General features: G+C 38.3%; 1 protein-coding gene and 1 long non-coding RNA gene across 18 annotated transcripts in view; one reads left to right on the top strand and one right to left on the bottom strand.

The window, feature by feature from the left end:
- The window catches only part of PTPRK (protein tyrosine phosphatase receptor type K), a 412,635-nt gene that overhangs the window by 38,646 nt on the left and 352,883 nt on the right, over positions 1-21,106 (top strand). The window contains exon 1 of one of the 17 annotated variants that reach the window (XM_035320278.1): positions 4,348-4,396. The exons of the other annotated variants lie outside the window; for them this stretch is intronic. Coding sequence (XP_035176169.1) covers positions 4,363-4,396 — 34 coding nt within the window. The 5' untranslated portion in view covers positions 4,348-4,362. Of the gene's footprint in view, positions 1-4,347; positions 4,397-21,106 lie in introns of those variants that run through there. 17 annotated transcript variants of the gene reach the window in all.
- On the bottom strand, positions 4,694-13,763 carry LOC118163551. The gene is made up of 3 exons (XR_004749105.1): positions 13,753-13,763; positions 8,601-8,607; positions 4,694-4,938 (listed from the first exon to the last, which is right to left on the bottom strand). It is a non-coding gene; the product is annotated as an uncharacterized LOC118163551 (long non-coding RNA).

Genomic DNA, 21,106 nt, shown 5'->3' on the forward strand with positions numbered 1-21,106 from the left:
GAAACGCACCAATTTCATTTAATTCTACAGATCAGTAGTCATCGTTAAGTTTAACCTGTGTTATTTCCATTAGGGCATTTTGTGCTAAAGATGAGTGAGTATTGCAGACGGGGAATTGGAAGCAGAAGATACAGGAGTTTTAATGGCCTTATTCATAGTTTGTGTGTACACAAAATGTCTAGATTTATTTGATTGCATTTCAGTTTGACAAGTTAAGTAGTAAAAGTGGGGAACTTCTTGAGGAATAAGATGAATATTCTGGGAAAACACCTTTGAATGCAAAAACCTCGTCTTTGTGTAGACTGCAGGTATTTTGATTTTACCATGTAGTTTGAAAGGATGATGGCTGTGTGATGCTTAGCTTGACAGTCCATTATTTGCTCTTGTGGGATTGCCAAGTAAAACTGACTAATTTGTTAATTAGGCTACTTATTCTTGTCCGTGTGATAACACAAAAGTGTGATAACACAAAATGCTGGTATGTTTAATCCAAATTTATGTTCAGCTGCAGAAGAATGCACAAAGTGGCTGAATCACCCTCTTGGTTTTGCAGGTTTACTCTTCCCAAAAGCTATAGCATCAAGATTGTACACGGAGCTTTCGTCTCCTGCTTCACTTGTTGGTTTAGTCCTTTAGGAGTAAAAGAATCAATCTCACTGTCACTCTTATGACTGGAAACATTCAATCATAACTAAAAATGCTCCTTGCATAAATAAAACTGCTTGGATCTTAGTGGGTAATGCTATGTTTAACCTTATAGCTTTAATTCTTTAACAAGGACTAAAACAATGTATTTGAATACACAGTTGTTCTTATAGACCTACTATGAGCTGTAGGTCTACTATAGACCTATTATAAGCTGTATTTTTTCCTCCAGGAAAAAATACATTTGTATGTTTTCCTCCAGGTTTTCTTTTCAAGTCTGAGGAAGAAACAATTAACAATCATATACTGTCAAAAAATCCAAGGCAGAATGCAGTTATGAAACAGTCTTCTGTGTGTAGATACTTAGAGAGTGAAGGGGAACTAACGTTGACTCACAGATAGCATAATTGACTCACACGTAGCATAATTTCCCTTTCTTTTTTCATTCCCCCAGGCCTCGCAAAATTGTTTTGTATCTTGAAACATGTTTAATGGAGCTATTAAAAAGTAATATCTTATGTTTAGGAGCCACACTGGTATCATGGGATACCACCAAATGAACCAAAATCACTGAGATCAGAGTCTAGTTCTAAATATTTAAAAACAACTTTTAAGAGCATCAATTTTACTCTTTTTATTGAGATGACTTAATACACTGAAGAGCTTAATTGGGCCAAAATGTCACTTTGAGACTCTGTAGATAAATGTAGGCTTTTAGAATCACATTTATTTTTTATTTTTTTTAAAAATATTTTAAAGTATTATGACTAGCTAACTGCTGCAGCTGAAATAATACTTTGGCAAAAAAGATCAGACCTCATAAACTGCACAGGTAGCACCAAACATAGTGTTCCTTCATTTTGTTGTTATTTTGGAAGGGCGAAAAAGCCAATTGAGATGTAAACATTCAGAATTTGTATGCTTATATTTAAAAAAAAAAAAAAAAAAAAAAGGTAGGATGAGATGATTGTTTCTTGTTACTGCATCTGATTTTTGAGTGTTCCAGTGATTACTGAATACAATTAGAATAAGTTTTACCCAATCTGTTTCAAGGTACATGGTGGTTTATATTTTGGAGAGTTCTGATTGTTGTTACTGGATTTGCTTTTAGCATTCAAGTGTCAGGGAAGTGCAAATCAACCATGTTTTTCTCACTCAGAAGTCTTCCACAAAAAAGGCGTCAAGCTTGTTACCTCTTGCAGTCTGAAGGGCTGACAGGAGCTGTAGTGGGAGAGGGCAGCATCTGCCGAGCACTGTTTTGGGGATATTTTGGTAAGTTTTGTTGTGGATCAGGGCAACTTGGATTCTGCTGTACTTTCCTCAGCTATAGAGTAAGGAAAGTGAAGAGCAAATTGAGTTTTATCATCTCTCTCTCACTTGGCAGCACTTTTTTTCTTTTCTTACAGCTTCCCTGTATAGCTAAAGGTATAGGTATTTGAGCAAGTTGTCACAGGATAAGGTAGGGCATGAACTACAAGCATGCCAATGACTGTAGCAACTGTGCATTCAGTGTATGCTTTGGTACTTGTGGACACAACCTAGCTCTTAATAAATTATGTTGAAACAGGATTTAACGGGTAGGCAAGGAAGCAGAAACACGAGTACCTGGGGCAGTTTTTTTTTTCCTTGTAATGTAGCACAGAGTTGATGAGGAGATGCTGAGAAGCAGCAGCAGCAAGAGATGAGGTGAAGGGCTAGGTCTGTACTTGCTGCCTCTGGCTCTGTGTAGGGAGTAGTAGCAGTACGCCCCTGTTATTTCTGCTGTGACAACACGAGTTTAAAATAGTGAGATGCTTCCAGAATCAGGCACAAAATGGTGTTGCCTTTGTGGTTTTCTTGGGAAGTAGCTTGGATGATCTTTAAGGCAGAGCTAACCTGGATAATGCATTTTTAGTTCTAAAAGTAGAGAAAAAACGTGTGTGTTTAAGTGAGAGAATTATAGGTGTAAGATTATGAAGTGATACCAGTAGAAAGACTTAACTCTGTCCTCTTGAACCCAACATACTCGGGCATGGGATATTTTTTAGAGTACAGGATGATGTTTTTTGCTATTTTTACAAGGTGATCACAAACCCACATTGTTTTTCTTTAATCTGATCAGCTAGCTCTACAGGAGCCACACAAATACAGTTCCTCATATGTAAGAAAATGCATGGAGTGAAGAAATAGATGTGGTGGTGGTAGTAGTAGATGTTGTGTGGGTTAAAAATAAAAATAAAAATCAGTCTCGTGAGCAACCTGTAACGTGTATGAAAAATGCAGTGTTAAAAAGTCTTGATGCAGCTACATCTGCGATGTATATTCAGGCTTCTCTGAAGGTAATATAAACCAGCCTTGTATATGAAATACTTTTCATGTGAGGATTTGCTTCCAGGGTATAAATTCACATGTTTTTTGTCACACTTGTCTTATTTTTCCGCCAGAATGCTGGAAGTTGATTTTGACTGTGTTTTACTTCTTGGAAGAGTGCATGCTGTGTTTAGCTTGATTTTATTTTATTTTGGTTTATTTATTTATTTATTTTCAACTGACAGCTAACACTTCCAGAATAGTTAAAGACAGCCTTTTCTGGGGCCTTTCTGACAGGAAGTGTTACTAGACCATATTGACTCTCATCAGGTTACCAAACTGTTTTGTTAGGGTGCAGAAAATTGTCTTTGCTGTACTAAAGGTCACATTCGTTTTCCTCGGAAAGTCTGTTAATGCTCTGGAGTTATGATACTGCTGCCAGTAGGAAGCTTTTAGAGACCTATCTCTGTATGGAGAAACCTAACCTAGGAGAACAAGAGCAAATGGCATTCCCCACTGCCATTTGTTATGGATGTGATCTCTCCATTCTCTAGGACTCCCCCGTGGCTCTTCACCAAAACTTCTGGCTCGCAGCTGACCTGTTAGGTTTTTCCAGATATGAGAATTAGTCTGTGTGGTGGTTATTTTATTATAGGTGTTTGAATTCTGCTAAGGACTTCTGAAGTCTGGGAAGTGTTCTGTGTTTTGCCTTGAACCTTACAGATGATTACTATACCTTTTGTGAAAGAAGTCTTCTGAAAGACTCGGTGATGTGGCAGCAGACAGGTATAGAGTGAGAATTTGCTGTTGAAATGGTCAGAATTTTGCTTTATGTCCAGGATCTTTGAAAGTATCAAGACTTGTACTGCTTAGGCTGCAGAATATATTTCTCTTACTTTCTGGTTCACAGAGAGGCTTTGGTAGTTTAGTCTTCATGTACAGCTGAAATATTTCGTTTGTTTTTAGGAGTTCTGTTCTAAATCATTTCATTTTTTAATGGATGCTTGCTTTCAAAATTAAAAAGTGCAAGATAAAGCGTTGTATCTGATAGAATGGCACTATTTGCTAAGGAGATAATGAAATACTAAATAGGTACTTAGCATTCCATGTATACTTACATAATCTGACTGTATGACTGCCAAATGTTTCAAGGGAGTCATCTTTCATAAGTCTGACTTCTCTAGCGAGCTTTTGGGGTGAGGGAAATGGGCATTGTATTTAACCTTTGGTGGTATGTATTACACTTGATGTAACTTACCAAGACAATTAACTTATTTACAATGCATTTTTATGTCAAAGATGCATGCCACCCAGAAAAAAAGCCCCTCTCTTTGAGGGCAGAGATTTGTGCTAGCTTGCAAAGAAGCCCGAGTGGCAGTACACAGAGCTGTACTGACTGCAGGAGCTTCTGGAAGTCCTGAAGGGTGCATGCCAGCATTTTTCTACACTTGGTCAACGGGAGGTAAATAACAGTTAGAAGGAAGAGTGGTTTTATGGGCACAAAAAGCAGTGGTGGTAGTTTTCATGCTATGTGTAACAGAAGGCGTTTAATTAGGTTGCGAGTTTGCACTGGGGTTTTTGGCAATTTGTTTCTCATCAAGCCATAAATCCCTTTCTTCATGTAAAACTAAAGCTAGTTTTGTCTGTGCTTTAATGAGCTACGGTTTATGGGACAGCAAACTGCTTTAGTTCCTTTGTATCTGAACAGCAGTGTTCTCGGGGAATTATGTGTGTCCCCCCCCTTTTTTTTTTTAAAGGATTGCCAATATTAGGATACTTGGTTTAAAGTAAGTATATGTTGGGGTACAGGAATTCTTTGTGAACTATTTCTTTGAACAAAATCAGTATAGGGAATGCAGGGACCTGCCTCTTAAACAAATAGAAATGTTGTTTCACTAGTAAAATATAAATGTTTTGTTTACCCTCACATGTTAAGCATACAGACGTATTGTAAATTGTGGTAAGAGAATACATTAGGCTGATTAGTAGAATTTCTTTTACATACTTGTTTTCGCAACATTTATTGCCTTTCAGTTAAGGATTGTCTGGCAAACTTTACAAGCTTAATGTATCAAAGCAACTTTGAAAACGGAGAGATTCATCTCAACACCTCTTTGGAGCTGATAACTGGAGATCATGTACTTTCTGTCCTCCAATTGAAGTTAATGGATTACCTGGTTAATAAAGTTACCTAGTGACTTACCCTGGCCTTGCTGTTGACCGTGGGTGGGAAGGGAACATGTTAAATGACAGCAGTGGCTGAGTGAGATCCTCCTCTCTGAAGGCTGGTGTTGGTGTTTGGTACTTTTCCATTAGCTGGAAGGCAGATACGGCTGTCATGGCACTGGATGCTTCGTCTTACATTTTTATCTCCGTGATAGGAAAGTGCCTCAGAGAACAGAAGCAAGTACAGTGCCACATGAAGTGTGTCTTGCACAGTGTATGCCCTGACCTTACTGACGGCGAGCCCCTGAATCTGAGCCAGCCCCCCGCTCCTCCAGCAGTTTCATTGAGCTGTGGCTGTGTTAAACATTGCACTGCATAGAGTGCTGCTAAATTGTGGGATATGATCTGGGTGTTTTTGTCCAGGCATTTAATGTTTCTTTATTTGCAAATGCTTGATTGAAGTAATTTTCTGCCTTTTTTCCCCTTTTGAATAGTTTCATCACTAAAAAGGTCATGAGCAATCTATCGATGAAAACACTTCTAATTTCTGTATGCAACATGAAGAATAACTGCATACTTTGTTTCTAGGTATGAAATAATAAGCAAAGAAAGAAGCATAATACTGTAGTAAAGAGTGCATGTAATTGCTTTATTTCCTACCCCATCCACACCTTGTGTTATTCAGTTTTGATGGAACCTGAGGGCAAGAGAGTTATTGAACATAACTGGGCTCAATTCACCTTTGCTTTTTTTCCCTTTCTCTGTTATCTCAGTTTACATCCTGTTTCCTGTGACCCATGCATTTGGTGCTCTACAGATGAATGTAAATGTCCTCCTGAGCAGTCTCTGTAAGATGAAGCCTTCTCTTATTTCCGGATCTCCCCTTTCCAGCCTCCCCCAAGCTGCTTTTTTTTTTTTTTTTTTTTTTTTGTCCCCTTTTAAAATGTGACACGTAGCAGAAGTGGGAATCTATAAGTAACTGTTAATAAAACTATGTGGCTGAGCAATGTGAAGTGATGTTAAATGTCTACGGATTTTCCTTTCGCCTTTGGCTTAATCTTAATGGTTATCAGTAACGTGTAGTATATTCTGATGAAAGCAATTTCTCAACTGGAATGTGTCTCTGTCATGGAGCTGTAGTAGCACCATGTTACAACTGGGGGAATGCTTTTACCAAGGGGTGAAAGGGAGGGAGATGCAAAGAATCCCAGATGCAGTCAGGTAGGTTCAGGTTTGCTAACTTTCAGATCTGTGGAAGAAAATTCTTCATAGTTGCAGGGATGCAGACAAACCTTCCCCCATTGCCAAAGCTTTGCTGCCTGGAGAGGCCGCTACAGGTATCTGCATGTCGCAGCTGCCCTGCAGGGGTGGCTGCCCTCTCACTTTCTGACTTCCCACTTCCTCCATTCAGCTTCCAGCCAATGTACCCAAATCAGCTGGGTTAATGGCTTCCTGCACAATTCCGTCTGTGAGAAGAGAAGATGGAGAGAGGTTAAACAGCCTTGTGGGTCTGGAGGGCCTTGGAGGGACTCCTGCACTCTCTGCCTGAGCCTGCTGCGCTTTGTGCCCTGTGGTCACCCCTTTATCTTCAGTTGGGGCTGACTTCAATAAGGTGTTTAAAGCAGCAAGGTTCTTGTGTGTTCTGGCTGATTTAAAGGAGTGGAGAGGGAAGAGGAGATAGGGCTGGGGAAGGATGAAAAAAGAGAGTGCAGGGACCTTGTGAAGATGTCTTCTGGCATGCCAGCGTGTGGTACCTGCTGAGTGGTGCCTCTGGGGACAGCTGGTGCACTGTGGGCTCTGTCTGGCCCTGGTGGATGGGCCGGGATGTGTTTCCTTCAGAGAAGCAGAAGGCTGGTGTGCATTTCCTATTTTTCAAAACTTGGAGAAATACTGTTTTTTAATGCAAGGGTGTGCATCTCCTGTGTCCTGGGAAACTCGAGATCCATCGTGCTCTGACTGCCGAGGAGAGAGCCAGCTTGCTCGATGTGACAAGCAGCGCGGGCTTGCCCAGGCTCTTCCTTCTCCTTTGTGTGTGCATGGGTGATTGATGTTTTTCATTGCCAGTGGTGACAACTGGCACCACTGAACTGAGGTGAGCTAGAGAGAAATTGTCAGGTTGCTTAAATCCCTGTGAAGTCCAGCAGCAGAGCTGTGGTGGGTGAAGAGGGAATATAAATAACAGGAGGCTGCTTCTCCCTTCCCTCTGCCCAGCCCATGTCTTTGAGAGCGTGAGGGCAATGCCAGGCACTTCCATGTGGGAAAGTTAAGGAGTTAATGTGCTATGTCTCAGTGTTGCTGCACTGGGGCTAAACAGATGGTGTAATTAGCCTACAGCGGCAAACAGCTCTTTTTCTGATAAGATAAAAGGAAGTAGTTGTGGGTGGTGGAAGAAGTCTTTTAAATTGGCAGGGCTTGCAGTACGTTTATACAAATGCATGAAGTGTACGGTTATTATAGTTCATTTCCAATTGCAGTCCCCTTTTCTTTACATTTTTGTTTATCAAGTAGCTCATAAGGGAAGAAATATTTTGTTGAATTATTCTTCAACATTTTTGCCAGGCTCATCTGGGAGAGTGAAGGAGTCAGAAATAGATGGTCCCTCTCGTGGTGATTGGAGACTTGGAGGGATGGGGAAAGGGAGCTCCCTTTGTGCCCTTCCTTACCCGCACACATGCTGGGAGGTGGGCAGGGGGCAGTGAGAGGCTGCAGGGGTCCTGTTCTTCACTGACCCCGCGTGTTCTGGGTTTGAAACTCATCCACTTCTCATCTCTGCATCTGCCTGCCCTAAGCTGCCTTGGTTGGGCTATTTCAAAATGAGCACGAGTGAACATAAATAAAAGCTATGAGAAACAAAGGAGTTTAGATTTGGCAAACTACTTACATGGGCTTGGGCTGCTTGAAAAAGAGAACTCGATGTAAATGAAAACAGTGTAAAAAGGAAGGAAGAGCAGCAGGAAGAGGGGGGGAAAAGGGTTAAATTGAGAGAATACACAGCTACTAGAAACAAAACTGGATTTTGTTTGTTTCTAAATCTTTTGAATCACTTCTGCTTCCTTGTGAACAGATATTAAACAAGTATTTTTGCTTTTCAAGCCAAAGCATTCATGTTTTGAATCTAGATCAGTAGTTATCTGGTCTATTGAGGAGTTTGTAATTCCAGTTTTGATTAAAAATGGCTTCTCCAATATTTTTTTAATAAAAGATGTAGTATTGCTGAGTAGAAAATGTAGCAAAAGTAATTGCTTTGCAGACTTTTTAGTAATATTTCTACGTTCTTCTTCCTAGGAAGTAGTTAGGTTTGGTACATTGGTTTTATTTTCCTTTGCTGATAGAGGCTGTTTTCTCTAGTGCAGCAGCAGCTCCTGCTTGGCTTTGGAGAATTTACTTTCTTCTGTTTCCTTGCAGGAATCTGTGCCCTCCTTTATCCACTTGAGTGTATAGAAAGTCTCTCAATATGTTTTTTTTTTTTTTTTCCTTTTTCATGAAAAAAAAAAGCAAACACCAACTCTCCAGTCTAAATTTAAGTCTTATTTCGCAAGTCTCCTTTTTGTGTCCTCACCTCTGGGAGAGGAGGTGGGTGGGGAAGGCTATGTTTGGTGATGTTCTGTCTTAAACCTGAAAATACTGCTTGAGGAGGAGTGGCCACTGGATTTTTTTGTTGTTGTTTTTAATTTTATTTTCTCTCAGATTGCAATCTAAATGAAGATAGTCCACCAGAAAATAGTCCACAAAAACATTATATGTTCCCTCCTCCAAAAACCGTATGTGTGTGTTCCCTACATGGAAGCAATCAAAAGGACGAGGATGAAAATATTGAAGGAGTGTAAAGGACTTTTTATTCTAGTCACTGTTTAGCTGTAAATGAACACCATTAGGGCAACCGTTTATACAATTTTTGGGGGTAGCTCTTTCTAAAAAAAATTAAGTAAGCTTTATATTAACATTGGCTGAGGAGACATGGTACTAAAAGTGATTTTCATGAAGTCATGGTATGTTTTTGTCCCCACATCATGAATGCCAGTCAGGTTGCCCGTGTGTATGAGCGTAAGCATGCAGTTCTTTCTTTCAGCAGATCACCAGTGTTACTGAGCTTGTCACTTCTGTGGTTCAGTTTGCTCTTGGGAAAGGGACCTGTGCAAGCAGATGCAACCTGTTGGCACCATTGACTAAGCAAATTTCATCTAGCTGTGAGTGTCCACAGACTAGCAGAGGCACTGAAGGACATGATCACCAGCTGTAAGTTCAGGCTGCAGCCCGTCGCCTTGGCTGGTGTCAGCTTTCTGCTCTCCTTGACTTGACTCAGTTCCCCCAGGAACTACTGTAGCGGGGCAGTGCGGGCTGCCAGCTACTCAGGCTGGGCAGGTGACACAGGTTACAGGGCTCGAGGGTGACAAGAGGAGGTCTTAAATGCACTCCATTACTCCTTCAGGAAGGACTGAGAATTAAATAGAGCGAGGAGGGGGGAATACGAATGTGTTTTTTCTTCCCTGATGTATTTTGTTTTCAGAGTATCACATAAAACGTCTTATAGGTATTTTTGAAAGTTCACTTAATTTGTACTTTTAGAGAAGACTTCACCACTGCAGTTGACATTCAGGTCCTTAGTTTTAATGAAAGAGAGAAAAGGTTGGATTTAGGTTAAATATCATTCTAAGTCAGCTCCTCTTTCAGTTTAAAAAAGCAACTGTGTGTCTATTAAAAATACATTTTAAAAAAGCAGATGGGAGAGGATGTACACTTCTTCCTACCTTTTTTTTTTTTTTTTTTTTTTTTTTTGTGAGGATAGAAACCTGAGAAATAGTGATGACATTTATTTTTATTTGAAAAAAGTGTACTGAATGATTTCAGCAGATGTTTAGCACATCTTCTTTATTTTTTTGGCATTAGGAAAATGAAGGATAGAGGGGTTCGAGTGTCTCCCCACCAGTCTTGGTGTCCTGGCAGGAGCTCAGCTCCCAGCAGATACTGCCGTACCATGCCTTACAGTGAGCTTCAGCCAGGGGATGCGTCCCCTCTGTTGGCTCTGTGCTTATTGCTGGGCCTGCAGCTCTCAGCCTGTAGGACAAACTCAGAGTGGGTATTTTTTTCTTTTATCTGAAGTCTGTATAAATATTAGGTAAAAACTTGTGTGCTCCTACTTCAGTTATTGGCTTAATGTGTGTAAATTGGTTTTAAAGACTTTAATGTATAAAAATATAATTTAATTGAAAAGTCATGTCTTGAATCTCTTCTAGACTTAAAAAAATACAACTGGGAAAACAAAATATTTTTGAATTAGCATTCTCCCTTACACAGGCTCGCAGGAAAATACTTAGTGGTGTTACTTGCTGGAAGGTGTATGGACTAAAGACATACAGGTACGTAATGGACATATGGTAAAAAAGGAACCTGTTTGTGCTGTTGGATTTCCTGTAAGGAATGTAATGAATAACTTTATATTTTTTTGGTCCCAAATAGACTCTCTAACGCACTTTGTTTGCAAGAGAAGTCAGTGTTTGTATATTAGTTTCCTTCTACTAAGTAGTTAGGACAATACTAATAAAAACTAGTCTCTATTACATTTCTCTGGAACTGAACTAAGTCTTTAATTCACAAGAAAAGGCAACATCTATTATCTTAAAGCTCACCAGATGAGCCACACCTCATACAGCTTATGAGGCAGAGGGATGGCAGGCCCAAGTGGGAAAACTTCCCATCTGTGACAGCATTTTTAACTGTAGCTAGAAAATGTGATTCTTGGAGGGGTTTGAGAGAAAGGAAGCAACAGGAAAGTTTATTGATTAAATGTATTTGGTAAACATACCTGAAACAAACAAACAAAACCTCTTGATTTTAGTATTGTACAACATTTATTTATTTATTTATTTTCCTTTCTTTACATTATGGCAAACGAGCCAGATACCTGTTTTGACAGACTGAAAAAAATCCAAACAAACTTTCAAGGTTGACAGACACATTGACCTGAACTTTACTCACTCTGTGTTTTGGCTTGCCATGCTCCTCAGAGCAGCACAAATGCGAACCCAGCTGACAGCTTTTGGGGAACAAATCCTGTGGCTGTCTTTTTCAAAAGACAAGTAAGTCACTTTGTGAATAATACAATCTAACATGAGTTTTGAGCTACTGAAGGGCAATTCCAGAGCTGCTTTTACTTGATTTATTTTTGTCTTTTTATGCAAAAAGGTGACATTATTTTAGAAGAAACAAACAAAAAAGCTGTCTGTCTGCAAGAACTCTACACTGATTGATTGAGCTCTACATTGATTGCGGACCCATACGCAATAGGTTGAGACTACATATTGCTTTCACAGTAGCTAATGCTTGCTCTTAAGTATGTGTGCCAGCTCGTTCAGAACTAACGTTGCTATTTAGTTGCTCTACTTGTTTTTCTACTTAAATAGTCTCCCCTGCTCGGACTTTTAACATGACAATAAAATTACAATCACAATAGCAGCTTTCCAGTTAAAGACATTTGCCTTTAGAGGAAGTGATTTAAATAAAGTGTGATAAAGGTCCATCATGTAATGTTTGGCTCCATTCAGACAAATTACTTTGGCCATGCGTAGTTTTTCTCCAGGTAGCTATGTTCTATGTGAAGGTCAGAATGCACCACCCTCCCCGTCCCCCCGCCAAAATAAATAAATAAATAAATAAATATATATATAAAAGAAGTCATCTATTGCAGCTGGCAGGTGGATGTGCTTTCAAGAGGATTATACATTAGCATATGGACAGCAGATAATTTTTAGGAAGTCTTAATTTACAATTCATCCCTGTCCCCAAATGCAGCAAGACTGCACGCGTTGGCAAACATTTCCCAATGGACCAGGACGTAATTGCAGGATGGGTTCTTTAAGGTGCCTGTAATGGACTAAGACCAGTCTGTGATAAATCTATTTTGTCTTTAAACTTTAGTTCAGAGTTAAATTGAATGTTGTTCTTTTGCAGTATATACCTTGTTCTCTCACTCTTAAAGGCTTTTCTCAAAGGAAAAATGCTCAAGCCTTGCTGTGATCATGTGTCAGGTAGGCTGAACACTCTGCTTTGTCTTCCCCCATGAACTATTTCAGGAATTTTGAGTAGTCAGCTTTGATTCATCCAATACATTGTGCATGGAAATTTATGAGATTATCGTGTTTTAAGAGGGTAAGAGAGATGTTTTATTGTTTTAATCTAGGACTACTCCATTTAACTTTTATTTAAGCAATGCAGCAGCTCTCATTTTGTCTGGTTTGCCACAATGACTTGCTGCTCTCACGTCTGGGGACCTGCAGCAGTGCATTGTCACCATTTCCCAAGAGACTGGGAACAGATAAAAGAGTTATTGCAAAAAATGTTGAAAACACCAGCTGGTTGTGATCGTGAATAGAGATTTTTCAAAACCTCCGTAGTCCAATTGGTTTGAGCTATTTGTGTAGTACCATTTTTAAAACACATGATACATTTTCAAATGTTTTTTTACTGTAGAACCAATTCATGTTTTGTAAGTAAAATGTTCCACCTACCTACCACCCCTTTCTGTGGGCAGTTTAAGTCACTGGGGAAAAAAAAAAAAAAAAAAAAGGAAGACCAGACCAAATACGTTACATTTGTATACCAAAAAGTTCCAATGTCAAGGACGAGAGTTTTTTCATCAACATAACCTTTCAATGCAACTTCTGGGCTGTTTAAAAACAAAACAAAAAAACGTGATGGACCAGCTGTGGGGTAAAGAGCTTTTTTGTTATTCATAGTTTACAAACATTTCAATTAAAATGGCAATGATGATAATGTGGTGGTTGATCTCTGCATACACTGAAAGCAGTTGGGAGGGAGCTCTTCATTTGGCTGTTGAGATGTTCCTTCTTTGCCTGTGTCCTTGTGGATGGTGTGTGGAGCAGCACAGCTGCAGGGAGGTGGGCTGGAGTGAATGGTTGTGCCACATTACACCTGTGTGTCCCAACCCCTCGTTCCAATTAGGCTTTGAAGTGTCAATATATCAAGTTGCATAAATAAAATCAACTGATAGTGACAGGAAGTGTGTGAGGTGGTCCGTGTACTTTTGAATGCCTTGAAGTAAGGGTTAAAGGATGTTACGTTTTAGCCAGAACCCCAGAAATGTGGACAACTTGGGAACAGAATTTTCCAAGAGGGAGAGAGACAGAAAAAGAGGATGATTCATAGGTGAGAGTGTCTGGAATAGAGAATGAAAAAGATTAGTCAAGAGGAAAAAGAAAGGTGATGAGGTTGACGGAGATCCTTTCATATTCATCCAAAAGCTTGGGATTACAAGGAAGTTTGGGCTGGGAAAGAGAAATAATATGAGGGAGCTGGGTATATAGAATTAGCTTGACAAACAGAAATTAGGAAAGAACAACCTGGCCTTGTAAACACTCAAGTAAAGTATCACCTAACTTTGTAACACAGGAAAGCATTTCCCTGCCTCCCTTCTAAACCCCATACCCATGTTGTCATTGGAGATGATGCACTTGGCTTCTGGTCACTGGCAGGATGTCAGAATTTCGGGAGCTTTAACAGTGATTTCATAGTTTCTTGTAAGTGGATATACCTATTTATGGAAATTTTAAAGCATTCTTGGGGCTTGACAAAAGGAAATTTGTCATTTAATTTATGTGCATTAGCTTCAGGCTGAACAAACAAAGTGTTTTAAACTTGCTTGTTTTCATTTGGTACTAAAAGGCTTTATTGAACTTAATTTAGACAAGTGTTTAATGCTTGAACTAAGGCCACTTTAAACCTGTAGAAGCATCTGTAATTTATTTAGGATTTGTATTTATAATTACACATTCCATTTTCCAAATATCTTGGGTCGGAGAAGCTTGATGGGTGGGTGGAGAATAGTAATCTTGGTTTGAATGGCTGTAGTTTGCAGTGATGCTCTTGCTATTTTTGGCTGAATGCAGATTTCTGTAGGACTGGCTTAAAAGCACACCATTGCACATGTTCACATTTTGAATGCTGTTTGCATTTTTCATGTTCTTTTTATATCATGTTCTATCTTGCAAAACCAAATGCTTTCTCTCTTTTTCAGAGTATATAGAAAAACTATTTTTAAAACTTCTTTCCATCTGTTGGTTTCTCTTATTAACGAAGACAAGGCAGTGAGGGACGTGCAAAGAGATACATCAGTGCAAGCTGGTATTTAATTCAGCTCAACAAATAAGATAATTTTTAATTATCCATACATATTTTTCATTCAAAACCTTTCTTTAACAAAAGCTCCCTTCTGTTTTGAAGATCCTAAAATTGTCTAAGTATGTCAATACAGTCTTGAGTTATATTAGTGGTTGTTAAAATAAAAGGTGAGACAACCCTACTGATGGTTCTTCCTCCTCCTTTCCCTCTCTGTGGGGGAGATGGAAACAAAAGTGTTCCTAAGTCTCCAGAATTTTTCTTCTATCTTTAAAAAAAAAAAAAAAAAAAGTCCTTTTAGACAACATTTCACTATAATTTAAACTGAATTAATAGCAAGCATGCTGAAAGTTTGCCTCTAGGTATTTTCTGGCAGAATTTCAGAACACTGTTTAGAACCAGGGGAAAAGAAGTCACTAAATCTTTCTTGCTAAAATTGGCTCGTATTGATTTCTCTACATCTTAAACCAATATGTGTATGTACACAAGGAAGACGTATTCGCGTTTTCACTAATTCTGTGTAGAGTTGGACTTCCTTAAGTGACTAAAATTTCATTGAGTTGTCCATCAGCCACTTCAGGCTCGTTTTAAATTTAACTTAGCAATGGAAGAAGTATTTGCATGCCTGTTGAGGTATGGTGGTTTCATGAGTGGCCCGTCACAGTCTTAATACTAATGTACTGAATTAACATACCTTGGGGGAAGAAATAGTCATCTGAGCTATCTGGTCACCACAGTTACCTGGGATACTTGCAGGTATCACTTATTTTTAGAAATGCTGAAAAAAATGGGGGTAGGCCCTGGAAACTAATCTCCCAAGAGCAACTGAAGGGAAAAGGTTTGCAACAAGAACTTTGTCTTTTCTATGGTGAGTGGCAGTGAGGTAGCCTTTTTATTCTTTTTTGCGGGAGATCCTTGGCAGCCTGCATATGGTCTAGTGAAGTTATAGGTAAGAGATGTTATATAGAAGCAGGACTCTGTGTGTTTTTGTGTATGTGGCTAGTCAAGCATATCTTCTAGATAGATAGCATAGATGTAGCTAGTCAAACATATATGATATCTATCCCCTTGCCTTCCCTGAATTCTAGTTAAGGTCAGTTTACAAATTTATGAAGTTGTGTTTTGTAGTTTGGTGTGTTTTGAAAGCTTCACTAGATTGCTTCTCAATGACACCTTTGAAAACTTCTTGCAGTCACTGCATACTTACGTAAGGAGTATCACTATCTATGGTGAGGAGAACCTTCTCTGTTTGGCTGTTTTGGACCTGACACTTACTATCTTAATCGAAGCTTTGTAGATCTTGTATAAGAGGAGAGAGTATACTCTTCTGGGCTACTCTTGAATTTTGTGGACCTGCTACTAAATTCTGTCTTGAGTCATCTATTTTCTAGACTGAAGAATCCCAGCTTTCTTGGTAGCTCATCAGAAACCATTCCACTCTCTTTAGGCTTCTCTGCTACGTTCTGTTTGGGATGGAGGGCTTGAACTGCATGTGATATTTCAGATGTAAGCAAACTGTGAGTCTACAGACAGATGTTCTCTCTCTTGATCTTTCTTTCTTTCCTAACAAACCTTAACATCTGATTTGCTTTCCTTTCAGTCCTCCTGAACATTGATATGATTTTTCTTTTATTTTTAGAACTTTCTTGTCTCCAAATCATATTCCAGTTCAATAATATTCAGCTTGTCTGAGTACTCTGTTTATATAAGAAGTTGTGATTATTATTTCAGTGTGCATAATTTTAATTTCTCTTCAATGAGCTAGTAACTGTCTGGAAGTTAGTGAAAACTACTAGCTCCAAACTGTTGTATTTATCGAAATTAAATGGAAAGGTCTAGAAATCTTAGTGATGACCTAATCCTTATTGAAATTTACAATAAATAAATAATAATAATAATAAACAAGCTGACCACTGAAAATGTAAAAAAGAGAAATATTTCTAAAATAGTCTTAGAACGAAAGGGTTTCCTCATTTGTGAAGGTCTCTCAGAGCTTAATTTGTAAGCTATCTATTGAATATAGGACATTTTTTATTAAAAAATGATGGATCACCCTATCAACATCTTATGGCCAGCATTTGAGTCCTCAGCTTCTGTTCTGTAGGAGACTGATGCTATAATCTGAAAGCTTGGATTTTTTGAAGTGGTCACGTTCATTCAGTTGTTCTGAATAAGCTATCTGTGATAACTGTGATTTTTAGGTGAGTGGCACTCACTGAAATGTGCAAATCATGCCTTTTCTTTTTAAAGAACTTATTGAAGAACAATAAATAGCTATTTTTTACTGTTCACCTCTTAGAAAATTGTATTTTAGTGGGAAAAAGTGTTCTGGTTAGCAAGGCTATGTATTGGCCTTTGCGCATCAATGACGAGTACTTTTGGACTATCGCTATTGGTGCTTTATTGCTTCATTCTTAAATCCTTGAATCTTTAAATCAAGGCAAGAAAGTAGTTATGTGTCTTCTAATAGATATTGGTAAATTGTAGGATTTGGGAAATTACATCATTTTAAACATCTTCAGGAATTTAGTGTTTTTGTCTTACTGGTTTTGTCTAATGTCTAGGAGCCTTGACGTGCAAGTTGTGTTATAATGTGTTTCATTGGGCAATTTTTTTTTTTCAAAGTCAAAATATTTCCAAGAAACAGATTAAAATTACATAGGTCTCTCCAAACCAGAGATGAAACTTTTTATACATGCTGCTATGAGAAGGTGTATCTTAACTTTATTTCCTGCTTGCCCACAATTTTGAATAAACTGCTTGGAGTTTAGTAGGAAGAGGGCAAATGAGAGAGAGATGATCGGGTCACAGAAGTTAACAAAAACTGCTTCCTAGAAACTGTTTTGTGGAAATCTTTATGTTAATAACAGTGGTGGAAGACTCTTGTCTCTTGTGAGGTCCTGAATCCTTCCTGTGGTAATGAGGAGTGGGAAAGTTGTTTGATAGGCAAGGACTCTTCCATTTTCTCCTGCCTGTGCACCACTGTCTGGCTTAATGGGGTGGTGTTTCTATAGATATGCTTGTTCCAGGTGGTACCCATTGTGGCACCGTGTGCTAATGGAATTCTGTTCAGGCATGGCTAAAACAGTCTGTTCTGTTGCGGTAAAGTCATGGCACTACCAGTTTTCTTATTTCTTGACCTTTATCTAATTCACTTTGGAAGTCTTCATGTATATTCTGAATTACTGTCTGTTCAGCTCAGTCCTTGCACTGTTTATGTGTTGTGACACTGGAAAGATTAAATTGTGAAGATGTAGTTAAACGTTTTCCAGCTTTTTTGATATTATTACTTTTTTAACCACCCAGGGTCATTTTATACTTTGTATTTCTTACACACTTTCAAAAGAAAGAATAGAATAGTAAGATATAGGATATGGAGAACATCCAATTCAGGTCAAGTCACAGTACATGGATTATGGGAGTAGAGTGCAGATAAACTGTGTGCTTTCACAAGCTTTGGGTTAACGCTATGTAATTAGAAGTGGGCATGAGGTCAAGCCCTTCATTTACAGCATGGCAGTTTTCTGCAGGGAACCTCCTTTTAACAGGGAGGAAAAAACGAGTGAGAGATTGCTGTTCAGTGAAGATGAAGGTTGTGAAACTCCTGCTCTTGTCTGCTAGTCCTTTTGTTGCTCTTTGTGTAGCTTGATCCATTCTCACTGGCCAAAACTTGCTAAGATAGCTTTTATTGAACTTTACCTAGAAAGCATAGCAACTGTGGAAGATGGGATTTGTGTAAATAATTATGTTAGGTCACTTGGAATTTTTTCTGCCAGTTTTTGTGCAATTCTGTCACTGTCTGACTGTAGAATTGATTCCTGTTTAAGTAAACAAGGCCTCTCAATGATCTTATTGGACTTCTTAATATTGGTTTGCATTTAATTATTCACGAGTTGGGCCAGGTATTAGATTTGAGTGAGAAAGAAAGAAGTAGCTTCAGAGTCCTGAAAATGTGGCTAATTTCAATCCTTGTAATTCAGTTTAAATTGAAACCTAAATACATTTAAATAGATGGGCTGCCAGTTTATCTTCTAGCCCAGGCGTACCAGCCTTCTGCTACTTGTTGTCTGTATGAAAGCCTCCTCAGTGCTCAAGTTTGACAGCTTACACGTGACTGGCATAGTGCGATTCTCCTTGGTTACAAGTCTTGTTGATCTTGCTGTGTAAAATATTCCATTCAGCAATTTGGAATTTGGCTTCTGTAGGATTGTCAAAGATAAATTCAGGCCTGTGCATGTTTTGATGGTCACTTTGTGTGGAGGGGCAGTGCCTTGTGAGTGATGGAGGGAGGTTATGGCCAGGCTGAGGTGGGGAAGAATGGTTGAGGCAAGGCCGGAGGCAAGGGTTGTGATAGAAGGGTATGTGTTCCAGCCCAGAAGGATTTAGAGGGCGTTTGGGAACTATAGGTTGCAAACAGGTGCTGCAGTGGTTAGAGAGGTTGTTGAAGCTTTGTGGGTGTTTTCTAGGTAGTCAGGAGCACGGGTGGATTCCCCTTCTTGGATCAAGCCTGGTCTGTTCACCCTGCAGGACTTTGGAGGCCCTGCAGTTATGCCAGCATTTCTCTCCCAGGTTTTGTGGGCATTGCAGATTGCAGCCTTAGTGTAGACCAGGGTGCTTCCTCTGCAGTGGTGTAGTTTAAAAAAAAAATAAAAAAAAAAATAAAAATGGCCACTGCATATTGGTGCTTGTCCCTAATGCACTAATAGATCTTCAGGCTCATTTGAAAGGAAATGTGAAACAAAATCCTATAGTAGATGATGTTTATGTACAAGAAAGTGGTGGAGTTGAATACTTGCTATGGGGGAAGGAGTGGCTCATCACAATGAAAAACAGTTTTCCTAAGAGCCAAAAGGTTTATGTTTCAAATACTGTTTATTCTTGTTGCAGAACTACATCTTCCCTTAAGTTTAATCACTTACCTCATAAAGACAAATAGATGGTACTTTCAAAATGAAGGTGATTATCTAAATGAAGAAACATGCCATTTCAGCCTATTTTAGAAAAAAGATTAATTTTCTTTTTGTATTTAATGTTCTCTCAAGATCATTTGCCTCTTGCAGCTTGTGAGTTCTTATTTTATCTAGTTGATTTTTGGATTAAAAATATATGTTCAAATATATTAAAAATCAGGATGGAAGATAATTTTGATGCCTTCTATCTTAATATTAGTGTCTGCTAAAATAGTGAAAAATATCTGTGCTGTCTGTGTGGTATGTACTCTCTGCTTAGAGTATTGTATTTTACAGGCTTGAAGCTGTGATGAGCTGTTGAAATAGTTTTAAGTGACCAGTCTTATCTTAAAAATGCCATAGTTTACATGTACTCTGTTTGTATGAATTTATACTGGTAAAGGTTGCTTGCTACCAGTGTTGTTTCTTCCCATACAGAAATAAGGTTACCTTACCTGAGCTTAGTTTGTGAGATAAAATACCCTTATTAGTTTGTATAAATATATATATTTGTAATTGAACATTTTAGAGAAATCTTGGACTAAAAATCCCCGTATTCTGTCATCTTCCCAGTTCTCCATCCCTTTGTCCACACTGCCAGTTCATGGCTTTATTCTGTTCCTTGTGACACAGATAGTCTTCCTAGTACTCTCTAGCCTGCATTTCCTCCCATTGTCTCCAGACTTAAGTTTTTGTCCTGTAGTACTTCCTCAAATTTCTCCTTTTCTTATCTATTTCTGTACTGTTGTCAGAGGAGCAACTTCTGGTACTTTTCTCTTGTGTCATTTAAAAAAAATAAAAGGTTTTAAATTAAATTCTTAGGCTTGTCATGTAAAATTGAACGTAAAAAACAATTCGTGTGTATATATATATACATAATATGTATGTACATTATATATATATAATATATATGTACATATATATATACACATATATACATATATATATACATATATACATATATATACACATACACACACACACACACACACACATATATATATATATATAAAGGAAAAAAAAACATTCCAAGGAGATTTCCTTGTATTTGGATTGGGAGCTCTTGTACGTGTTTGCTCGTATACAGTTTATGACTTGACCCTTCTGGTTTAAGACAGTCTTGGATTTAGATATATGGATGTATATTCCTTGTTGTATAGGTCCCTGATAAATGCATTATTTGTTACCACACTTAATGTGAATAATGCAGATTTTAACTAGCTTGTTTAGTTTTGCTCTTTTGTGATCTATTTGCTCAATATGGAAAGAATTAGCCAAGTCTGATTTGGAGTTTGGAATACCTAAATTCCATTCTGAGCCTTACAGGATAGGACTGTTTCACAGGCATGTGAACTCAGCTGTTTAACTGGAAAAGGTGTTCTGTCACATTGAATATCTTGTATCTTTTACTAGTAAATTACGGATGTTGTTTTTCTAGCCATGCTCCTAGTTGCGGTTTGTTTTTTAGCAGCAGGGGACTGTTATGGGAGTTGCTTTTCTTTCCCCTGCTAGTTAAAAACTTACTTAATTGAGAATTATGTAGCTTTCTTCAGTAAGAAAAGCAGAAATTATTTAAAATTGTTGTTATATAATTTATATTACATAAAAGTGTTGTTTACCTCCCCTCCCCCCAGGGTATTCTCCCCCTTATTTTTCTTCTTTTTACTATTTCTTTGTTAGGTATGTACTCTCTGGAGCCCTTCATTACAGCTTTCTTTTCTAGACTGTTGCAAAGAAGCAATCTAATCTGTGAGAACCTGATCATGTATAGAAATAGTTGGGAAGGTTTCCATGCTCTTAAGGGTGGGTGAGATAGGTTTTGAATGATCTTTTACCAGACAACTGTTAAATTGTTTAGAGACAATAGGCTGGCTTAAGTGCACCTTTTTTTTTTTTTTTTTTTTTTTTTTTTTTTTTTTTTTTTT

The sequence above is a fragment of the Oxyura jamaicensis genome, chromosome 3 (genome assembly GCF_011077185.1).
Source record: "Oxyura jamaicensis isolate SHBP4307 breed ruddy duck chromosome 3, BPBGC_Ojam_1.0, whole genome shotgun sequence".
Lineage (NCBI taxonomy): Eukaryota > Metazoa > Chordata > Aves > Anseriformes > Anatidae > Oxyura > Oxyura jamaicensis.